Source organism: Gadus macrocephalus, chromosome 10, assembly GCF_031168955.1.
Source record: "Gadus macrocephalus chromosome 10, ASM3116895v1".
In the NCBI taxonomy this organism is placed as follows: Eukaryota; Metazoa; Chordata; class Actinopteri; order Gadiformes; family Gadidae; genus Gadus; species Gadus macrocephalus.
Genome location: NC_082391.1, coordinates 16359730 through 16380176, shown reverse-complemented (window position 1 = coordinate 16380176; position 20447 = coordinate 16359730). Strand labels below are relative to the sequence as shown.

The 20447-nt window shown below is 43.0% G+C and overlaps 1 protein-coding gene across 1 annotated transcript in view; it reads left to right on the top strand.

Annotated features, from left to right (window-relative positions):
- Positions 1-15967, top strand: part of LOC132465926 (glutamate receptor 3) — a 42149-nt gene extending 26182 nt beyond the window's left edge. Inside the window, exons 9-13 of the mRNA XM_060062850.1 lie at positions 493-691; positions 7547-7794; positions 11816-11930; positions 13405-13652; positions 13851-15967. Of these exons, the coding sequence (XP_059918833.1) occupies positions 493-691; positions 7547-7794; positions 11816-11930; positions 13405-13650 (808 nt within the window). The 3' untranslated portion in view covers positions 13651-13652; positions 13851-15967. The remainder of the gene's footprint in view (positions 1-492; positions 692-7546; positions 7795-11815; positions 11931-13404; positions 13653-13850) is intronic.
- The last annotated feature ends 4480 nt before the right edge of the window (positions 15968-20447 follow it).

Below are 20447 nucleotides of genomic sequence, written 5' to 3'. Positions count from 1 at the left end.
TATGGAATATTTCTGTGATATCCACTTTCCTTAGACAGCACGTGCATTTTTTCTATATCTTTCAAATGATATGCTTACTTTGATCCTTTACTCTTTTCATTTGTATTTCCTTCAGGCTTTTTTTTTTGGAGTCATTTTCACACTTTACGTTTGAAAGGGTTTGGGAATTGGTTTACTGAAATTGCCATGACCAAAATGGTTAAATCAATATCTTCATATGGCTACGGGCTGTGCTGGTTCCTTAACTTCGAACCCAGGTGGTTCTAAGTTGGAATGAAAGGTCATTCTTGAGTGCACTTAGCGCCCCATGGCCATATGCTTTGTTCTTTATGGCTTCCCAAAGCGTTTCTGATGAATGATGCAATGGTTCTATTACGGAGCTATTGGTAGGCCCTAGCAGTTAATAGCCATGGCATATTATGTGTGACTATTTCCAATCCTATTTTTATTTGCCTCTTGTCTCTGTTTTTTCTCTTCACGTCCTTCTATCAGGTCTCTGTCTGGGCGTATTGTGGGTGGTGTGTGGTGGTTCTTCACCCTCATCATCATTTCATCCTACACAGCCAATCTGGCTGCTTTCCTCACTGTGGAGAGGATGGTGTCTCCTATCGAAAGCGCAGAGGATCTCGCAAAGCAAACAGAGATCGCATATGGAACTCTTGACTCAGGCTCAACAAAGGAGTTCTTTAGGGTGAGTACAGGGGGCCAAAGCTATCTTCGATTGCACTCCATTACTTAATAATGCATTAAAGAAGCACTGGGGCAGAGTCTATGAAAAGAGTCTTACTGGAATGGTGGAAAATAAATGAGCATGGCCTGGTGAGAGACTTGAACCTTGCAGGCACCGTTTCAAGACAGTTTTAAGATTGCACCAGATCGCGCATGTCTTCCTCTAAAGTACTCCTTGAACTCTTGTGACATGAATGCGAAATGTATGCATCAGTGGTGCAGTGTTCCACCTTGAGGTGGGGCAGCTGTCAGCAGAAAGCAGCGATAACAACGCAGAAGAGCCTCAGAGGTGATATAAACAGGAGCCTAATCAAAGCACCCTCATCAGGTGCAAACTCAAAGGGGTCAACTCATAACGTATAATTACTAAGCTTGCAGTCTCTGGTAAATTGGACTTGATGAAGTGAAGCCCTGCAGTTCAAAGAGAAGTGAATATCAGAATTATCTTTCCGAAGGAGAAGGCCATATGTTTGTTAGTGTCAAACATATGGCACTAACGATGTCGTGCAATTAAGTGAAAAATTTACACAACACCGAAATTAAGAAGGATTAGAATCCCCCTCCTACTCCTTCTCTGAAGGAACCCACACATCCCCTTTAAGAGAGACACAGCCTTTCTACTGAGCAGCATTTCGCAGTGAAATTCAAAGCTTGTCCACATGGTTACAGCGTAGGGTCAGTGGTGTGAACGTGCAAACTGCAAGGCGATAAGTTAGAATGGAGGGAGAAACCCCATCGCAATCCTCATGTTTCACAGCTGCAGTCTATCGGCATGTTGAGCTACCCCTGGGTGGAATGGTTCAGAACAACAAAACAACACCAAATTAGACCCACATTTTTCGAGCGAAGATGGAAGTTCCTGTCTACAGGGTCGGTTCCCACAAACACACATGCATGGCCTTGAACTGAACTCCCAGCATGCTTCGCTGTGTTATACAAAGAGGCATCCATGATAGTCTGGCTTCCTTGACCACAATTGAATAGATCAGATATGGAAACAGCAAAATAAGTATGTTTTTAGCAGACATGATATAAAGGTGTTTGTAGTTGTTACTCGGCTATGGAATGCCAATTACAGGTTAGTTCCCCTTCCTGACAGAATATTGTGGAAAGATGGTCTGGGAGTAGCAGATTTCCAATATTCCATGTAATGAATGTCCTACTTTCATTGCTCAAATAGGAAATGAACCTTGTGAGCTGCAATTCCAAGGCACCTTTAATTAAAACTACAGCGAACTGACAAGAAGGAAAAAACACACTGATTAATGGTAGATTCAATTCCATTTCAGACCTGTTTTAGAAATATGTTCAAGCTTAATGAGACCCACACGGCATCAACCGTCTGGACATTTTAAATCAGGTCTAATGCTTCAAACAAGACATATGTCAGCGTCCCTGACACTCGTAGCCTGAATATTTCATGACTTCACCTGGTCGGCTCGACAGAGGAGCCTGGAAATTAGAGGATAGTAAATTCCTTCATGTTTCAGATGTGCCTATGCCATGTGACAAATAAACATAAGTTAGAAAAAAAGCACTTAAAATAATTGATATATATTTAGTCTATTTGTCATACATTTGATCAAAGTCACAGATACATACAAATACGGCGAGAGCCAAACTCAAGAAAGAATGAATGAACGAATGACACTCTGGTGGAATGATAATGACCGCAGGCATTTGGCACCCAAAGCCCAGCCCGCTTCTCTGCTGCCTGTCCCCGGCTTATCTGCTGCTCGTTGTACTGCCGTCCTCCTCCTCCCCTTCTCTCCCCTGTCTCCCCCCCTCCCCTCCCTCAACCCCCCCCCGCCTGGTGCTTTACCTGGAGACAGCATCATGGGGGAGGTCTCTTTTCCTCTCCAACAGCTGCCACACGCTACCACGCCTTTCTCCAGATTCTACAAAGTCTGCAAAGAAACGGCTAGTAACTAATGAAGTGTCGTTTTTCTTCTGACATGAAATATGTTCAAATATCTTTGAAATATGGTTTTAGGTTAGGGGTCTGGGAAGTTCCTGTACGAGCTATAGGAGACTATATAATTTCCCCCGTTTGCGATGGTTGGCGGTATAAAGGGGTTTCCTTGATGTTTTTTTGTTACTTGGCAGTCAAACACAAATTGTTTTTGAGGTAGAAAGAGTCTTTCTTCGCAAAACATTTGTTGCATAATTGATGGCCTTTGAAAAGGAAACGTGTTTGTTCCTCATGGCTGCCGTGGAGGTTAGACGACAGCTTGAGTGCAGTCACCGGCGGACTCCAACCAACTGCGACAACTCGAGGAGTCAACGATACAGTACAACTGTTGTGGCGTCGTAGCCTCTGTAACACTCTTCCTGTATAATAAGAAGCTGATTCTCGGTCCCTCTCTGCCTGCAGTCGAAGGGAACCTATACGACGATTATGGTTTTGCTCCCTAATTACATACAGCTCCACTGCATTAACACGCCATCCACCACCCCCATGTCACTTGGTGCTTGGGAACAGCGTGGAAGGGAAAAAAGGTTCCCACAACAAAGACTACAGCCTTGTAATCTTACATAAAGGGGAGATGGGGCGGAGGGGGGGGGGATAAAAGGCAACAAACGTGAGGCTAGAGATTTGACGGAGCTCACCTCCAAGGGGGAGGAGAGGGGGTGTCCTTAGAGGGCCATGTTGAACATCACATGAGCAGCATTGACAGACACGGAGTGTGCCCCCCCTTGCCCCCCTTTACCTCACCCCATATTCACAATTGGTATTCCGGCCGTACCAGGTGGCTCTTCAATGACAATGTACCCCCAGAGCATCAGCTTTCATTTCTGTGCACTTGAGAAGCAGGTAGTTCTGGCACAGTGGATATTAAGGGGGGGCTTTGGGTTGTGGAGACGGGGGTGGAGGGGTGGGGGTGGAGGTGGAGGGGTGGGTAAGGAGGGTGAAGGATGCTCTGTTCTGTCCACAAACGGAATAATGCGCAAGTGAAATGGAGGAAATGCTGGGAAAGGTTATAGTGTGTGTGTGTGTGTGTGTGTGTGTGTGTGTGGGGGTGTGTGTGTGTGTGGGGGTGTGTGTGTGGGGGTGTGTGTGTGTGTGTGTGTGTGTGTGTGTGTGTGTGTGTGTGTGTGTGTGTGTGTGCGTGTGTGCATGTGTGCATGTGTGCATGTGTGCATGTGTCTGTGCATGTGTCTTTGTGCATGCATGTGTGTCTTTGTTCAAGTGTTTGTGTGTGTTTGTGTGTGTGTGTGTGTGTGTGTGTGGGTTGTAGACTTTAGATATGCAGGCAGTGTATGTAGGAGCATAATGGGAGCTCCCTGCAATGCAGGAGGAGGCGGGGAGTTAAAAATATGCTGCAGTCGGAGGGCAGTGGGCAGAGGTCTGAACACGGCGTGGAACCCAGAATCAATACAGATTAAGGAGCTATTTAAAATGGAGGAGGCAATCACTTTGACTTTCAACTTTAACCCCACGCCATCCCTGCATATTGACTGACCAAACCCAGGAAACTTTAGAGGTATTGGGACGTTGCATTTCTGCTGCAAAGACATAAAGGGTATTCTGCCGTTTGTGTACGTCTGTGTTTGTCTGTATGCATACAATTTGTGGTTATATTAATTGGTCCTTTGTCCTAAGAGGGCCATGTTGAACGTCAGAAGATGTTCAACATTGACAGACACGGAGTGTGTTATCCCCCCCCCCCCCCCCCCATCCACTTACCCCATATTCACAATTGGTATTCAGGCGAGTGGCTCTTCAATGGCAATGCACACAAATTCCCACAATCTGTGTGCATCTTTGTTTGGCTGTATTTATATGATTTGTGTTTGTGGGGGATTCAATGAAAGAAAAACATCTTCAATTGTCTAACCTATAACCTTCCTTTTGCAGCAGTTATCGTTTACATCCATTCATCCGATAATGTGGGATAATCATGTCTGTAATAATACACCATTTAAGGCACACCAAATGACTATTATGGAACAGGGACTAACGCACCGACGATAGAAACACCTTCATTGGAAGCTGGCTTTAATTACAGTCGTTACAGCCCTAGTCACTCCCTTTGATAGTTTGAAAAGTCCACTTGAATTGCAATGTGTCTCAACAGGGCATTATGCCACGTGAATTCATAATGTTGTATTTATGGAAGTCTATAATTGTGCGACATATTTTCCTTTCCAATGCTAATGATGGACCTTGGCGATCATTATGTCCTAATTATATTTCAAATGACCACTGTAGACCCTAATGTGGATGATTGCATTTGAGAAGAGGATGCAGAGGTGACTTTCAATATGTGAGGCTGTGCATGAATTTGTGAGTGAACGTGTATATGTTAGTGTATGTCTGTGCGTGTGTGTCTGCGTGCGTGTGTATGTGTGTGTGTGTGTATGCCCGTGTATGTGTGCACACGTAAGTGTGTCTGTTTATCCTCGTGTTTCCCAGCCCTTGCCTTCACACATAATTTCTTTCATATCGGGTACTTTCTTCTTAAAAGCTTCTCAGTGGTTGACTTTGGTTGAACCGAATCCCCCCATTTAGATTCGGTCTCATATTGATGAATTGACTTTATAAAGCACTGAGGCAGCACGCTCTTGGGTTCTTCGTCAGTAATCAATGCCCAAATCCATTATTTTCTGTTCATCTGAGGAGGGTGAGGGGGTGCTCTCTGGCAGATGAGCCACGATGCTCTTGATTGAAGTTGCCCTCCAAACCTATGTCCTTTTCAAAGTAAATGTCTTGACATGTGCAAACTGAGCACATTATCAACAGAAACGCGTTTTATTTTAAGGAACCACACACGGCATTGAAATGGTTAGTTTACTTGCGTGCAACTAGGATGGCCAGGGTTTTAAATTTGGAGAAGACTTGTATTTTGGTATCATAGCAGAAAGCATTCATCATGTTGACTGTTTTATTTGTGTTATGTAGATGTCTTGACTCGCGCTGGCATGCTACACTGTGACAAATACCTCTGAACTGATTGCACTGTCAACAAGAGAATCAACTGATATGTTTCCTTTTTTTTTCCCACTTTATTAACGGTTGAATTTATTTCTATACAATACATGAACGGTAAATAATGCAGTCATAACTTTGCTCAACATGGATGTGTTAGGCTTTTTTAAAATTTGTTGTGTGTAATAGTGTAAAGTGCAATATTTTCCAGTATGTACACACTTTAGTCCCAATCCTCTGCTGTTGACAGAAGCTGTATTTTCAGAATATTTTTCTTATTATCCACGGCTGCTGCCAGGATGGTAGAGTAGGCTAAATATTTTTTTCTCCGCTGTCCCAAATCATCATCAATGGAAATTGGGGGGTTATCACGGTCAAGAATGCAGATCAACTGGGAAAATGACATGCTTGTCAAGCTGCTACGCATGTAATGCCTCTGCTGTCATTCCATACATAAATATAGTGCAGTGGAGCTCTATAGTTGTTTGGTAATACTTGCATATGTGAGCATTTTCCTGCCTATTAACGGTTCGACTTCTCAGTCCCGATTAATTCCCATATTGTGCGAACATTCAATTGGTCCAGTTCTCGTCTTCACAAAGAAAATACTCTGCTACTGATACTCTGACCCCTACTGATATCAACGGTGGCCTTTTTAATTAATTGCTTTATGGTAATAACCCCAGCTGCATGGTGCACCACAGTGCATATGTTGATGTAAGATCTACACACCTACGGTGACACACACACGCACATGTGCGCACTCTCCCGAATCCGCGCGTTTCACGGTAAGAGACTTGTCACTGCTTAACGCGGCATCTTTTTCAACGTGTGTCATGTCTGCAACGCCAATGCCAAAGCAAATCCAGCAGGCATTGAATAATTGAATTGATGCTTATTATAGATGGAGGGGCCCCCCCCTGCCTTTCCCTTCAGGTGCCACGGTGTCGCTAAGCCTGACCTCCGGGAGGCAGGGGGAGCCACGAGAGAAACGCGTGCACGCGCACATCTGGGCGATGGCGTGACGCCGCCGACTGGCGTGTCTGTTGCCCTCATGGCCTCCTTTAGACTGTTCCCCATCTGTTCCGCTGTGTACACGGCCGCTAAAAACATCACACACAAGCACAAGATGTTGGGTATACAATCCAAGTTATGAGCAAATACTCTGATTGATGGTTTTTCACAGAGTCGGTGCTGACGGCAATATCGATGCCGCTAAAATCATTTTGTACTTGCATACGATGTGGAGATACAATAATAAAGTTATGAGCGAGTACTTTTTATTAATATATTTGGGGGGGAAATTGTGCTGATGTGGGGTTGGTGGTGGTGGGTCGTTTGAACCCTATATTATACCGCTTTGCTGTTATATGTTCTGTATAAAAGTGCATATGCTCTTTTGCAGCTGATGTGTTTTTCGCTGTTTACGAATGCAAAGGGGTGTTTTATCCATTGGTAGGAACTTTTTTTATGCTTAGCCCCCAAGCGGGTGATATGTATTCTCCAACTCTACATAATATTACCATCTGCATTATGTGTTCCCCATTCAATTTGAGTGAATTTAAATTCCAGGCCTCAACAAAGTGCACATTGATATTGCTGGAGGAAAATGGATTCTGCTAGTATTTGTACTTCATAATCTCATAAAGGCCTGTACATTTTATTTCCTTCCCCCCCACAACCGCCCAGTACCACGTTCTTGTCCTGGAGTATTTAAAGATATCACGCAGCATTCCGGGGATATCTAGAAATACTCCTGCATACTGTGGTGTATTTGATTATGAATTACAAACAACGCAACGGAATCCATCCAGAAAGTACACAACACAACCGCAACACAGGCAGGATCTAAACTACTCTTTTTCTCTCCCTCCTCTCTCCGCACAGCGATCCAAAATTGCGGTGTATGAGAAAATGTGGTCGTACATGAAATCGGCCGAGCCCTCTGTGTTCGCAAAGACCACGCCCGACGGCGTGGCACGGGTACGCAAGTCCAAGGGCAAGTTCGCCTTCCTGCTGGAGTCCACCATGAACGAGTACATCGAACAGCGCAAGCCCTGCGACACCATGAAAGTGGGCGGGAACCTGGACTCCAAGGGCTACGGAGTGGCCACGCCCAAAGGCTCAGCATTAAGGTGGGTGGGATATTATAACAATATGGTCTTCTGTTGTTATAGTATTCCACCTACCCTGATGCCCCCTCTCCCCCTTGTGTTGTCACTCTCTTCTTCTTCCTCCTTTTCCTCCTCTTTCTCGTCGTCGTCGTTGTTGTGGTTGTTGTGGTTGCTGTTGTTTTTGTTGTTGTGTTTGCGGACGCAGAGGTAATGGTGGTATGATCTTTTTTGTTCCCCAAGCCCGTCGGACACCGCTGTTCGTTTGATGTGGATGCCGTTGCTCTCGCTAGATGTTTCGATGCAGTGCTGGAACGTAGACGTTCCTTATAACGCTAAAGTCTAAAGCTAACAATAATAATGTCTCTCTCCCCTTCTCTCTTGCTATTGCTTTTCTCTTCCCCTCAATCTCTCCGTCCGTCTCGCGTGCCGTCCTACCTGTCTGTGTTGTGTGTTGTGTCACTTTTAATTTAACAGTTGGATGGGTTTTCAATTTAGCTTTTAAAAGCTGTGCTGTCATTTGTGACGAATGTTAATTGCATGCTGTTTGTTGTTGTTACGTTCCTTCTCAATGACAAGTGTCCCCATCCCGCACACTTCGGCTCGAAAACAATGTAACCCTCCATGCCACCTAGCCGGAGTCAACACTGTCTTTACCCCGATATGAGCTTCCCTAATCTCTCAATTCCCAAATAATCTGTCCCTCTTTTTACGATTGTAGGCCAACAACACTACCCCTTGCACTAATAGCGGTAGTCTTCCTACCATTACCAATTACTATTATTTTGATAGACAATAGTATTTTTATGATTTGAATTATAACAATTATCATTATTATTACTTTGCTTACTTATTATTAGATTTCTCACGGACCTGTGCATTTTCTTACAAGTTATGTTTTATCGTTTCAAGAAATGCTGTTAACCTGGCAGTTTTAAAACTGAATGAGCAAGGCCTGTTGGACAAATTGAAAAACAAATGGTGGTACGACAAGGGAGAGTGCGGCAGCGGGGGAGGTGACTCCAAGGTCAGCCTCGATGTCACCACAATCGGGTACCATAGTTCAGAGTAATCGGCAAGGCTGTTACAGTAACCCAACCGCAACCAAACCAACTGGACAGCCAACCTGCTACGGCTACTGCCCTAACGCAGAGTGATAAGCCATCTGATGATGATGGTGATGATGATGATGATGATGATGATGATGATGATGATAGTCCCCCTGGCCATGGCGATTTGACAACTCAATCAAACAGAGGAAGCTCTTTACTTGACCAACAGAAAACAGGATAATGTCTTGTTGGAATTGTGTGAAGGAAACATAGTGGGTTTGATGCAGCTTGAAGGTTAATGGTTTTGTTAGTTGATAGTAGATGGTTAGTAGATGTGGGTTTTCTTTTGTGGAGCGATGTGTTTGTTGGAGAAATTCATTATATTTTGTGAGTATAGGTTGCCTTAGTGAGGGAAGATTATAGTGTTGATTTGTTAGTGGACAGTTAGCTGCCCTGCAGATGTGAAAGGTTGAGGAAACAGATGTTTAGCCTTATACATCTGTAGGCCAGCTATGATAGTCAATCAGAGATTGCAGTTTAGAGGAGAAGGCTAGCTATATGCAAGTATATTATTGTATGTACTATTATAGAGAGAATGCCAAACAAAATTTGGTCATCTCCCATTTTATCCAATAAGGTATAAAATCTAATTCTTTGATTATAATTACGGATTCATCTCGCAGTTGTTTCCCATGAAACAAACATCTCCGAGGCTGGTCTGACAAAGCCCAAAACAGTTTTGTGTCATCTTCACCTTTTTGACTTCAGCCCCAAAATGGCGGCTCTAGCTGTGGCAAGAAGGGTAGGCGAGGCGAACAGCGGCGTCTTGAGGGGAGTAAGCATTCCGGGCAAACGTGAGAATTCTAATTTAGAATCACCAATCTTAATCTTTTTTTTGTCCCCCTTTATCATCCTTATTTGCGTTACTTAGCAACCCATCACTCTTGACACATGACAAACAGCTTCCCTTTTTTTTGGCTCTGTCTTGGTCCTTATTAAATGGTGAAAACGAAGGTGTACTTACAAACGGTCAATGACTTAACTCCACAGGGTGCAGTTGCTATATTAGTCTCAAACGGCACACAGCCCAGGACGTTTGGTTGGCCATTCAGGTCAATGTAAAGACAAATGAATCTGCCATGACATGTGCAATTATTGAGGTCACCTAATTGGTTCGATGACAGATAAAGCTGTAGGATACTGTAGTTCGCCCTGACATATTAATTGCCGTGAATTGACCCTGCACGTTGATGACTGATTGCACTAGGTAGTATTTAAGGGTCTGCCTCATCGCATAGATCAATGTTTAACCATGGGCCGCACCAATTTGTCCAGGGGTCACGTGTGAACAGGAGTTTGCTTTATTATTCCCGTATTACTCACCTACTGTGGATTCATCTTTCAAATAGTGCTATTGCTAACCTTGCTAGCAGAAGCTAAGACATCTTCTAACGGGAAAACTGAACCGTGCCGAGTAACGCCCACAGATGAGAGCGAGGCTCTCGCCGTTTGTCTCTTTATGCTCCCCATCGATCTGGCACGGTTTGCAGGTATGTACCGTTTGTTTCCTCAGCCTGTTTTGCTGTCTCCTGGCCGTCTTGAGGAGGAAGGGCTAAGCTTCAACTGGAAATCAAGCAGCCTGGGGGGTAGTGTTCATTGCCCGGCTGTACCTCTTCTCATTTAGAGCTCTCTGTTGCAAACAGGCATCACAAATCACACACACATTCACTCGTTCAACACATACTCGTTCCTTCAATTCCTGCACACATACACAGACACACAGACACACACATACAGACACACACACACACACACACACACACACACACACACACACACACACACACGCGCACAGACAGCTTATTCTCGCCCTCAGGCTCAACACGATGTGGCTTAGATTGAGTTTCAGACACAGAACATGTTACAGCCTAATTGCATTGTTAATCAATGTCTCTCTGAGCCAACACAATGTCCACAAAGTGCTTGGGGAGATAGGCTATGAGGGATATACAGTGGTGTTATCTTCCCTGAGTGCATAATACATCGCCCTGATCCACATAGGGGACATTGTTCATTGGGGACCTGCCTGGTCAATTTTTTTCTTTCTAACACTTTTCTTTTACCTGATTTAATAGATATCATCTAGCTTTTCTTTGGGTGCCATTTTTGTTTTCCCTTTATGTAGCGTTCAGACATTAAGTCTTCCAGTCCAATTACAGGTCTGTCAAAGACAGATTGTGGGGTACCTTGAGAGATTTCCCACCACCATGTTTGCAAGCTTGGTTCTGAAGTCTTTGTGGAGAGTTTGTGGCTGGTGTGATGATAATCCTTCATGTTAAAGGGAGGCTAGGCAATCTCATTAAGGTGTGGAACCAGTTCGGAATTAATTAAGGTTCCCTTCTTTTTTTTTTGCGTCGTATGATATCGTCGCTTGGGTGTTATAATGGCCCATCAGCGATCACCACAACGTAGTTAAGCATCTTCAAGTCGCTGTGTTGGCAAATGTGGAAGCGAAGGGTTCCAGGTGCTTAGCATACATCATCCTCATGAAGCATTATGTGTTTCCTGTCTGTGAAGAGAGGGGTTCCTGTTGGGTTGAGTTGGTTAAAACGCTGTGCTGAACCCTACTGGAGTCTGTTAATGACACACCCTCCCCTCCCTTCTCCCCAATACAAACAAATAGAGCCCAATTATTCATCTTCTCCCTATCTTAACGCGTAGACTTGCAGATTGTACCGTCGGTACCTGCTCGTCGGCCAGTTGACAGCGCCTGCCGATTACTCAAAGCGATATGGGTAGACCCTGGCTTTAGCTATAGGGGTGATGAAGGTAATAGGTTAGGACTGCCTGTGTTTTCTGTGATGTTGATACAGCCAGGGACCCTGCTTTATCGCTTTTTTGTTGTTGGTTTAAAAAGTATGCAGTAGTTTAAAAAAGTTGAATAACATAAAATAACATAATATAATGTTATTTATGTTATTTCCCACGTGAAGAACTCCTGTAAACCTTGCAGTATTGAAACTCAGTGAACAAGGCATCTTAGACAAGCTGAAAAACAAATGGTGGTACGATAAGGGTGAATGTGGAACGAAGGACTCTGGAAGTAAGGTCAGTCGCTGTAGGTCTTTTGTACCGATTCCAAATTGCATTTTGACGTATTGTTCATATGCAAAAAAAAAAAACGACAAGATTTATCTTACATCTACAGTTGCATTTTAATTTCCCACACATTTTTCCTCATATTAATTAGCATATATATTTTTTTTTTTTCTGCCACAATAAAAGTACAGAACGTTTTTGTAGCTTTGAGACAGGGCACCGTCTCTCCATGAAAATGACTGCAAATTAAGTCGTTTTTCTTTTGTGGCCATGGTTATTTATTTTGAACTAAAGTTATTTACTCCTCATTTTCTCAAATACAGAACACCACACTTTTTTGTTGTATAGGCTGTAACAATAACATCTTGGGGAAACTTAATATGTGCCAAAGAGATTCATCAGTTTGTAGACCGCCACAGTCACGGCATCTGTTTTTTTGCTCATTCTCACTCTTGACATACACATACTTTGACCACTATGCTGCTGTTTCTATTTACCAAACTTTTGATTAAAATTTGAGTTATTTGTGTTATTACTAGTTTGCATGGAAGTGCATGTTAGATTCTTCAGCTTCCTGTGGTGCAGGGAACAGAGATAAGCGCTGGTGATGATGAGCTCCATCGCTTCACCTTCTGGAAGTTTCCAGGTCACTCTGGGGTGCCTCTCTAACACTCTTTGTTGATGTGTGAAGTTTGATGCGGTTTGCACCCCACAAGAAGTTGAAAAATTTAGCAAACCAACAATTTAACCCTCTGAGAAGTAGCTTACTACTGGGTAGGATTGTCGGATAGCCTGTCTTACATTATCCGCGGTCATGGGGTTAAAACGGCAAAAAGTAAAACTCTCGTAAACAAATTTTTAATAATTATGTTTGGCAAGTAAGCAGCAGCAAAATGGTCAAATTTTTAGTGATCTTTTTTTTTAGAAACTATTCATCCAATAATATGAATTTGACTGTACTGTATGACAATGTTACCATGGCAGTTATACGTACATGTCGCTAAGGAACTGACAGACAGAAGTTTTTTCGACCTATGCGATACCGACCAGCTTCCCACAATGTGGTCAGAAGCATATTACTGTTACACACAGTAGGACAGGGAGTCTCTACATTCACCATCAGATCGCAAATAAGAGTTGGCTCACTAGTCTTTTATATATATGTAAGTGGTACGACGATGGCAATATAAAGGTGCTCCTGCAGCAGCTAGACGTCAACCACAGATAAAGCCTTTTTATGGTTAAATGCCAAGAGTCAACCTTAGAACCCCATTAGTTTGTTTAGTCTCATAGCTTTAAAGTCTATAAATAAGATCTGCCATTGAATAGCAACAGACAGCGAAGAGGATTTAGCACTCGTAGCGTAGCTTAAGGCTAGTTTACGTTAGCAGCCTGTTTCATGATTATAGTGCTAGAACTATTTGAATTCTGTGGTCACAAGCTCCAGTACAACGCGCTAACTATGTCAATCACTTTTTCCCAGGACAAGACAAGTGCTCTCAGCCTTAGCAATGTGGCTGGTGTCTTCTATATTTTGGTTGGAGGGCTGGGGCTGGCAATGATGGTCGCCCTGATAGAGTTTTGTTATAAATCAAGGCAAGAAACAAAACGGCTGAAATTGGCCAAGAATGCCCAGAACTTTAAGCCCGCTCCCCCGACCAACACCCAGAACTTTGCCACATACAGGGAAGGCTACAACGTCTACGGAACCGAGAGCGTTAAGATTTAAAGGTAGGTTGGCTCCTTGTTCCTTGAGAAGCCTCTTATCCTCATAGTTGATTAGGAGCGACATTGATAATAATGCCTTTAAAATATATATTAATGACAGCCCATGTGTATTCAAAGTGTACTCAAACAACCCCTTAAGTGTCTCTCTGTGTGTTTGTGTGCCTCTGCTCCTCTGTTTCCCATCCGGCGGTCTTCTAGTAGACCGTATTCACACTGTCCCCCTTACAACTGTGACTGAACGGCTGCGGACGGAAGGAAGGAAAGGATCAAAGCGGGAATCAAGATCCAAGCCCACTCTTCTTGCTTGGACATAAAATGATAATCTGCGACGATCGACGCGACAGGACTGGTCATTGGGGTGGGGTTAGGGGAGGGCCAGAGCTGAAGCTGTCCCTTCCCTTTCAGTGCCTTATGGAACTCAAGAGTCCACTCAATGCAAACCCCATTGGCAATGGCATTGCTCTTCTTTTGTTTTTTTCTTGCTTCAAGCCCCCATTGCGAGGAAAGATGCACTGATCTGTGAAAAATAATCACCCTATTTGACCTGTAAACATTGAATGAGCGAGAGAACTAAAGCCATCACTTGCAACCTAAGCACATTTTCAAGTGCCATATTGAGGTCAAATCTTGTAAAACAAAGGCTTGATTGTTTTTTTTCTCGTGATCAATATGTCCATTGTGCTTCATCCTTCTCCTGCCGTCGTCAGATTACACTGGTGTTACACAAACAAGTTTATTAGAAATTATTCAAAGCACTGTAAGACACTAGACAATAGATTTTTTGTAGGCCATGAGTTACTTGCGGTGACCCTGTAATTGTGGAGAGAGAGAGAGAGAGAGAGAGAGAGAGAGAGAGAGAGAGAGAGAGAGAGAGAGAGAGAGAGAGAGAGAGAGAGAGAGAGAGAGAGAGAGAGAGAGAGAGAGAGAGAGAGAGAGAGAGAGAGAGAGAGAGAGAGAGAGAGAGAGAGAGAGAGAGAGAGAGAGAGAGAGAGAGAGAGAGAGAGAGAGAGAGAGATATTCTATTGAATGACTATTATTATACATTCATGAAGAAGTGGAGAATTTCTAAAATCTTCAACTCTGGTGCTGCTGTATGCGTCTTCTGAGAGCTTTGGTTGAGCCCATGATATACGACTATGAGGTGAAGAGACGGTTATCGGCTTCACTACGGCTCCACACACACACACACACACACACGCACACGCACACACACGCACACACACAAACAAACACTGGCTGAAGCAGGTCACACGTCAAACCTTCAACACTGCCAAGAGTGTTTTCAGTTTCATTGTGTTTTCATTTTTATTTAATTTTTTTGTGCAAGCGGATGACTGAATGGTTTTGTTTTGTTATGTTGGAAGAAAAAAAAGATGATCTGTTTTGAGTGTGTTATCTTCAGTGAGTTGAACGTGAAAAAAACTGGGCACCTTCGTAAAAATGTGCACTTCAAATTTTTCCCTGAAACAAAGTCATGAAAGTCTTTTGTACATGAAACATAAAGCCAAAACAAAAGCAATGATTAAAATATAGATGAACTGCAATCCTAGTGAACGGATAACAGTAATGGCTTTTAAAATAGTAGTATTTTGAATTCAAACTTTGTTAAACAATCACACATTTTACGACAAGCTGTGATCTGCTTTCGATTTCGGTTTTCTTTTATGAGCATAATAGTGTTTGGTGAATTTACTTAGTAAATGGAATTTTACAATATACAATAAATAAATATATATATATATAAATACAATTGAAAATAGATTTATACAAGGTTGTAACAGGGAGTGTCTTAAAGTTTAGCACATTTCCTTATTGCTGTACCAACTTCTGTTATTTCAAAAAGACTGTGATTCCATAGGATTTAGAAGGACAGTTATCGAACCACCTTAAGCTATGGAGAGCTAGTTTTCTAGAAAAAAGAACAAACTGACAAAATAAGTGCTGTAAAAAAGATATGTACATTTAATCAAATGATATTTATTTATATGACGGTAACAAAAGGAGAGACATGGTTCCCCAGGATTTTCGATGTTTGCTTTGGTTTATTTCTAAATAAATTGCATGTGAAATCAAGGATGCTTGAAGACATCTGCTACTCACAACTGATCGTAGGTCACTGTCACCTGGTTATTCTTCGGTAAAAGCCAGTTTTACCCTTTGTTTCTTTTTCTAAAGGACACCTTCCAAAAAGACAAACATTTCAAAGCATTGTAATGGATACAGACGAGCAAGAAGTGCATGCAGAAGCTCAGCCTCATTAACGAGGTGTTGTACAGATCATTTTAATACATTTTGTAAATAAAATGTACAGAAAACAATGGTCCGTGATTATGTCTTATTTTTGAATTTGTTTCAATTATCTGGTTTATTTTTTTGTACGCTCCGAGTGAATACACGACAATCCAATTTTCAAATTAAATTGTGAGATAAGAAACAAATAACACTTTTTTGTTGCCTTAATCCCAGCTGACTGATGTGTATCAGAATCTCTAATTATCTGTCTCTGGGCAAATATATACAGGATGGCAGTTGTTTGTGTAAGTTTATATAGCTGTGTGTGTGTGTGTGTGTGTGTGTGTGTGTGTGTGTGTGTGTGTGTGTGTGTGTGTGTGTGTGTGTGTGTGTGTCTGTGTGTCTGTGTGTGTGCGTGTGTGTGTGTGTGTGTGTGTGTGCGTGTGTGTGTGTGTGTGTGTGTGTATGAATCAATAACAGGCACCATCTGCACCCCCCCGCAAAGACTGATGGGTTCCATTGACATCTTCATTTTGCATGCTCTCTCTCGCTCTATGTTTCTCTCTCCCTCATCTCTCTCTCTTTCTCTGTCCATCCCTACCGTTCTGGGTGTAAGCTGCTTTGGGACAAGGATTCAATAAAGTGTTATAAAAACCACCAGCCCCTTGCAAACCTCCATGCCCTCTCACTCTCTTTGACTCATAACCAAAAATGGCTATTAAACATTTGCAGTCCGTTAAATGTTTTCAGTGAGGGGTGGATCTTTTACTAATAGTAGAAACTTGTATTCAAAGGGACTTAAATAGGTAGAGTGTGGTTGGATGCATGCCATTCATGAAAAGGAAGGGGAAAGACATCTTCACAAAGGATTTAATGTTTTAAGTCAGAGCCTTTCGTCCGGGAATCTAACACTGAAACCACTACTACACTACACTAATGCAATCTAATGCAATATACTCTAAAGACAAAGGTTTTCCAGACATCAAGTATAGGCACAGTAGTCGGTTGATGATTAAGGGTGTCTGTGTCATTGTATTGGCCTCCATTAGGTCTGCCTTATGTTAAAATGACAAGGCATTGCAGAAATCAGGTCTGCTACATCGAGGCAATTCTCACATGAGCATCGAGCATACAAATATCATAATTGCTCATTTAATAATTTATTTCCTCCCCCTGTCATGTGAAAAAGACTTTGTATACTCACAAAGGAGGTTTTTGGGGCATGAAATGTTCATTTATATTTTCTTCTTCATATTCTTCCCTCTTTGATTTACTTGCCCCCTCCGAATTACTGTTCTGTTATGCTCCTTGGACTGCTTTCAAACAGGAGTGAAAACAGTTTCTGTTTGAGTGGTCCATGACAATGCTCCTGCTCCCCTGCCAGTACACAAGGCTCCTGAGACGTTGCACAAGAATTATTCCATTCAACAGTCCGCCCCCCAAAAACCACAGAATATCGTGCCTTTTTCTGCTCCTCAACACGGTACAAGAAAGAGACGAATAAGTAAAGTTAAGAGGTCCAAACTAAATTTAACAAGGCCCTTTACTTTAAGAAACTGACAAACAGATCTCTCAGTCCTAACGGGCAGAACACAGCTCATCTGCTATCCCAGGACGACGTTCCGTGTCTGACACACGCTGCTGTGAAATGATCCCACCTCATGTGTTGAACCATGCGATTATGACACAGTGGTCCCAATTGTCTCCACGGGATGGAGACTGTAAGGCAGTCAATCTGGTCTGAGGACTTTGTTGTTCTGATGGTTACATTCGCTGTATTGAGTTGTGGTCGTGTGTGTGTGTGTGTGTGTGTGTGTGTGTGTGTGTGTGTGTGTGTGTGTGTGTGTGTGTGTGTGTGTGTGTGTGTGTGTGTGTGTGTGTGTGTGTCTGTGTCTGTGTGTGTGTGTGTCACAGACGCAGCGAGGCAGAGAGAAACAGAGAGCACCCAAGAGACGAAGTAGAATGGTGCCATTGGGAAGATACTTTGATTACTGCCGTGGAGAGAAGCTCTCTCTCTGCTTCACTAACTCCCCCACTTCTTTCTGAGACACAGTCTTCCACTCTGTCCTCTCTCAGGTCAACATGCACAAATAGAGAACGGAGAGAGCTGCAATCGCTCTCCTCTTCACACTTTTGAGCCATTGATTAGTGGCTAGGTGATTTCAGGGAACCAAAGAGCTGCACTGCACAACACCATTGACCTCTAACCATCCGAGATGGTGTTCACTCTACTGCCTTCAAAACAATGCCAAAATATAGAGGATTTCACCATTATGAACGATTTTTTTAACTGCCAATTTGTGATTTTCTTTCCGTTGTCTTGGAAATAGGAGTCATAGAATAAATCCACTTACAATGATTAAACATTAAGGTACATGGTATTGCTCATTTTTCCGACAGTGCTAGCTTATACAGGAGAGATAATGATAACAGGGGTGTGTTTTCTGTTGAGCTCAATTAACACAGTTAATATACCGTGTTAACCGAGTTTGACTTCACATCTGTGCATCGCACCTCTTCACAGCTTCTGCAGTGACATGCCAAATACAATTGACAAAGTGTTGTTTATGTGACCAATGGCAACGACAGCATTGTGAGTGCTTGCCTTGCACCTTCAAATACATTGCCTTTCATACTTCATTCAATATGGTGCTGTTGTGATTTCAGGCTTTGGCGAAATGCTCAACCGAAGAGCAGACACACTCAGAAACTTTGATTATTAGGTATGCAGAAACATACGCGGAAGGAGTTAATCATGAATCTCATTACGGCCACCCTGAATGGCTCCTCTCATTCACTGCTGGGGCACACTCTTAAACACCTACCAAGCCTCCACCATTTTTTGATGGGTGCTGGTCAAATTCATCAACTGGCTCACAATCCCCAATACTTCCTCGATGCCAATGGCAATTGGTTTCCTTTGATGGACTTAGGAGACACATGACTTTCATGTTTGGGCTGTCACAGTTGTGCATATGTTTGAGCTATATGCAATATGGCAGTACATTTCTCCCTGTGGATTGAAACCTCTGGGATTCCATTACTTAGTTCTCTCTAACCTGACAAGCTCTTATAGAATGGAACACAAACTTCAAAGCTCTATCTTGGTCAAAGTAATGGATGGAGGAAGAAGGCCATCACTTTTTCATTTTTTTTGCCCTGATGATGGAAAGAGTTCCTGTTCCCATTTATTTCCTTGTGGTCAAGAAAGATGCCAATAACTAATTTCTGCATGTCGAATGCATGTGTAGCAGGAGGCTAAATACTGATTAAAGGTGTTGAGAGTGGTTCTGGGGATGGGATGACCATGATCTATTTAAAAAAAATCTTCATTCAGAAAGAGTTTCCTGCATTTTGTCTCTCGCTAGCTATTGTGGGGACACTAGTCAGGAGGGACATCCTGCAAAGGCCTAAGAAATGCATACATATTTGACATAAAGCTATCAATTATCTAACCCCTTTGTTTGAATCTAGAGGGGCACCCATGTCATCGTGGTGATTCAGCTCATTGAGCTGAAAAATCAACTGATGAATTAATGGTGTCCCCATTGTCTAGCCAGTGAGAGTCGCCTGATTCTGCAATGCCGCAAGCGTCTGTCAAAATCTCATTTGTACACTTCAGGGGAGAAGGATCTGCACTTTCAACTGGGCAACAGCAATCATAAATGTTCAGTCATCACAGCGCAGTGGTGCTGCCTAGCCCGCAGAGCAACGGCTAGCAGGAGGCAGCGGGAAGGGGGAACTGGGAACTGAATTCCAAACTAGCCTGGTTGCATCAGGGAACACATCCTATTCCTCTGGGAATCGTCTCTCTGACTCATAGCAAAAGTGAGGAGTAATGTTTTAATTCATGAGTATATTGCCAGGACAATGGTGGCACATGTTAGTAATCTGCTATTCCTTTGAATGGAGACACGGTGGTGAGGGTGTGGTGTGATGTCTGATGACCCTATGGTCCTTGAAAGGCCAGAATATTCGACGGGCAAACAAAGGAGCCATTGATCTCATATTCAGCGTACTATCTGGGATTCTGCACAAAGCCTATACAGGAATGCCAAAGTGTATATGTTTACACACTCTTTCTCTCACTCTCTCTATCTCTCCTCCACTTATACTCCCTACACCCTTAGGGCTGGATGTTGTGGTGCATGCTCCAGGAACCACTCAGTGCTGCTGTGTACCTTTGCAGATGGTACATCCATCACACTGTCTCTGCTAGAGGGGGACCGAGACAGGAAGGCATCTAGCTAATCTCTTTTGCTCGTTATGGATTGCCCCAGTGCATTGCGTAGATGATTCTACTTGTGATTCTCAAGGCCTAAGCTCAGTGTGGCCTATTGTGCAGTATGTGTGAGATATGGGGATGACATGTCTTTTTTTGGCAATGCATCCGATTTTTTCCCCATTATTATAGATGGTGTTGTTGTGGGTGACTAGTATCCTGTTTTGGAGGTTAGGCCTGATCATGACCCAGGAGTGAACCACAAGTCCAACAGTTTCCTTAGTCAGAACTCCTAGTCAGAACTCCTAGTTCTGACTAGGAGTTGCCAGCTGTTATTCTCCACC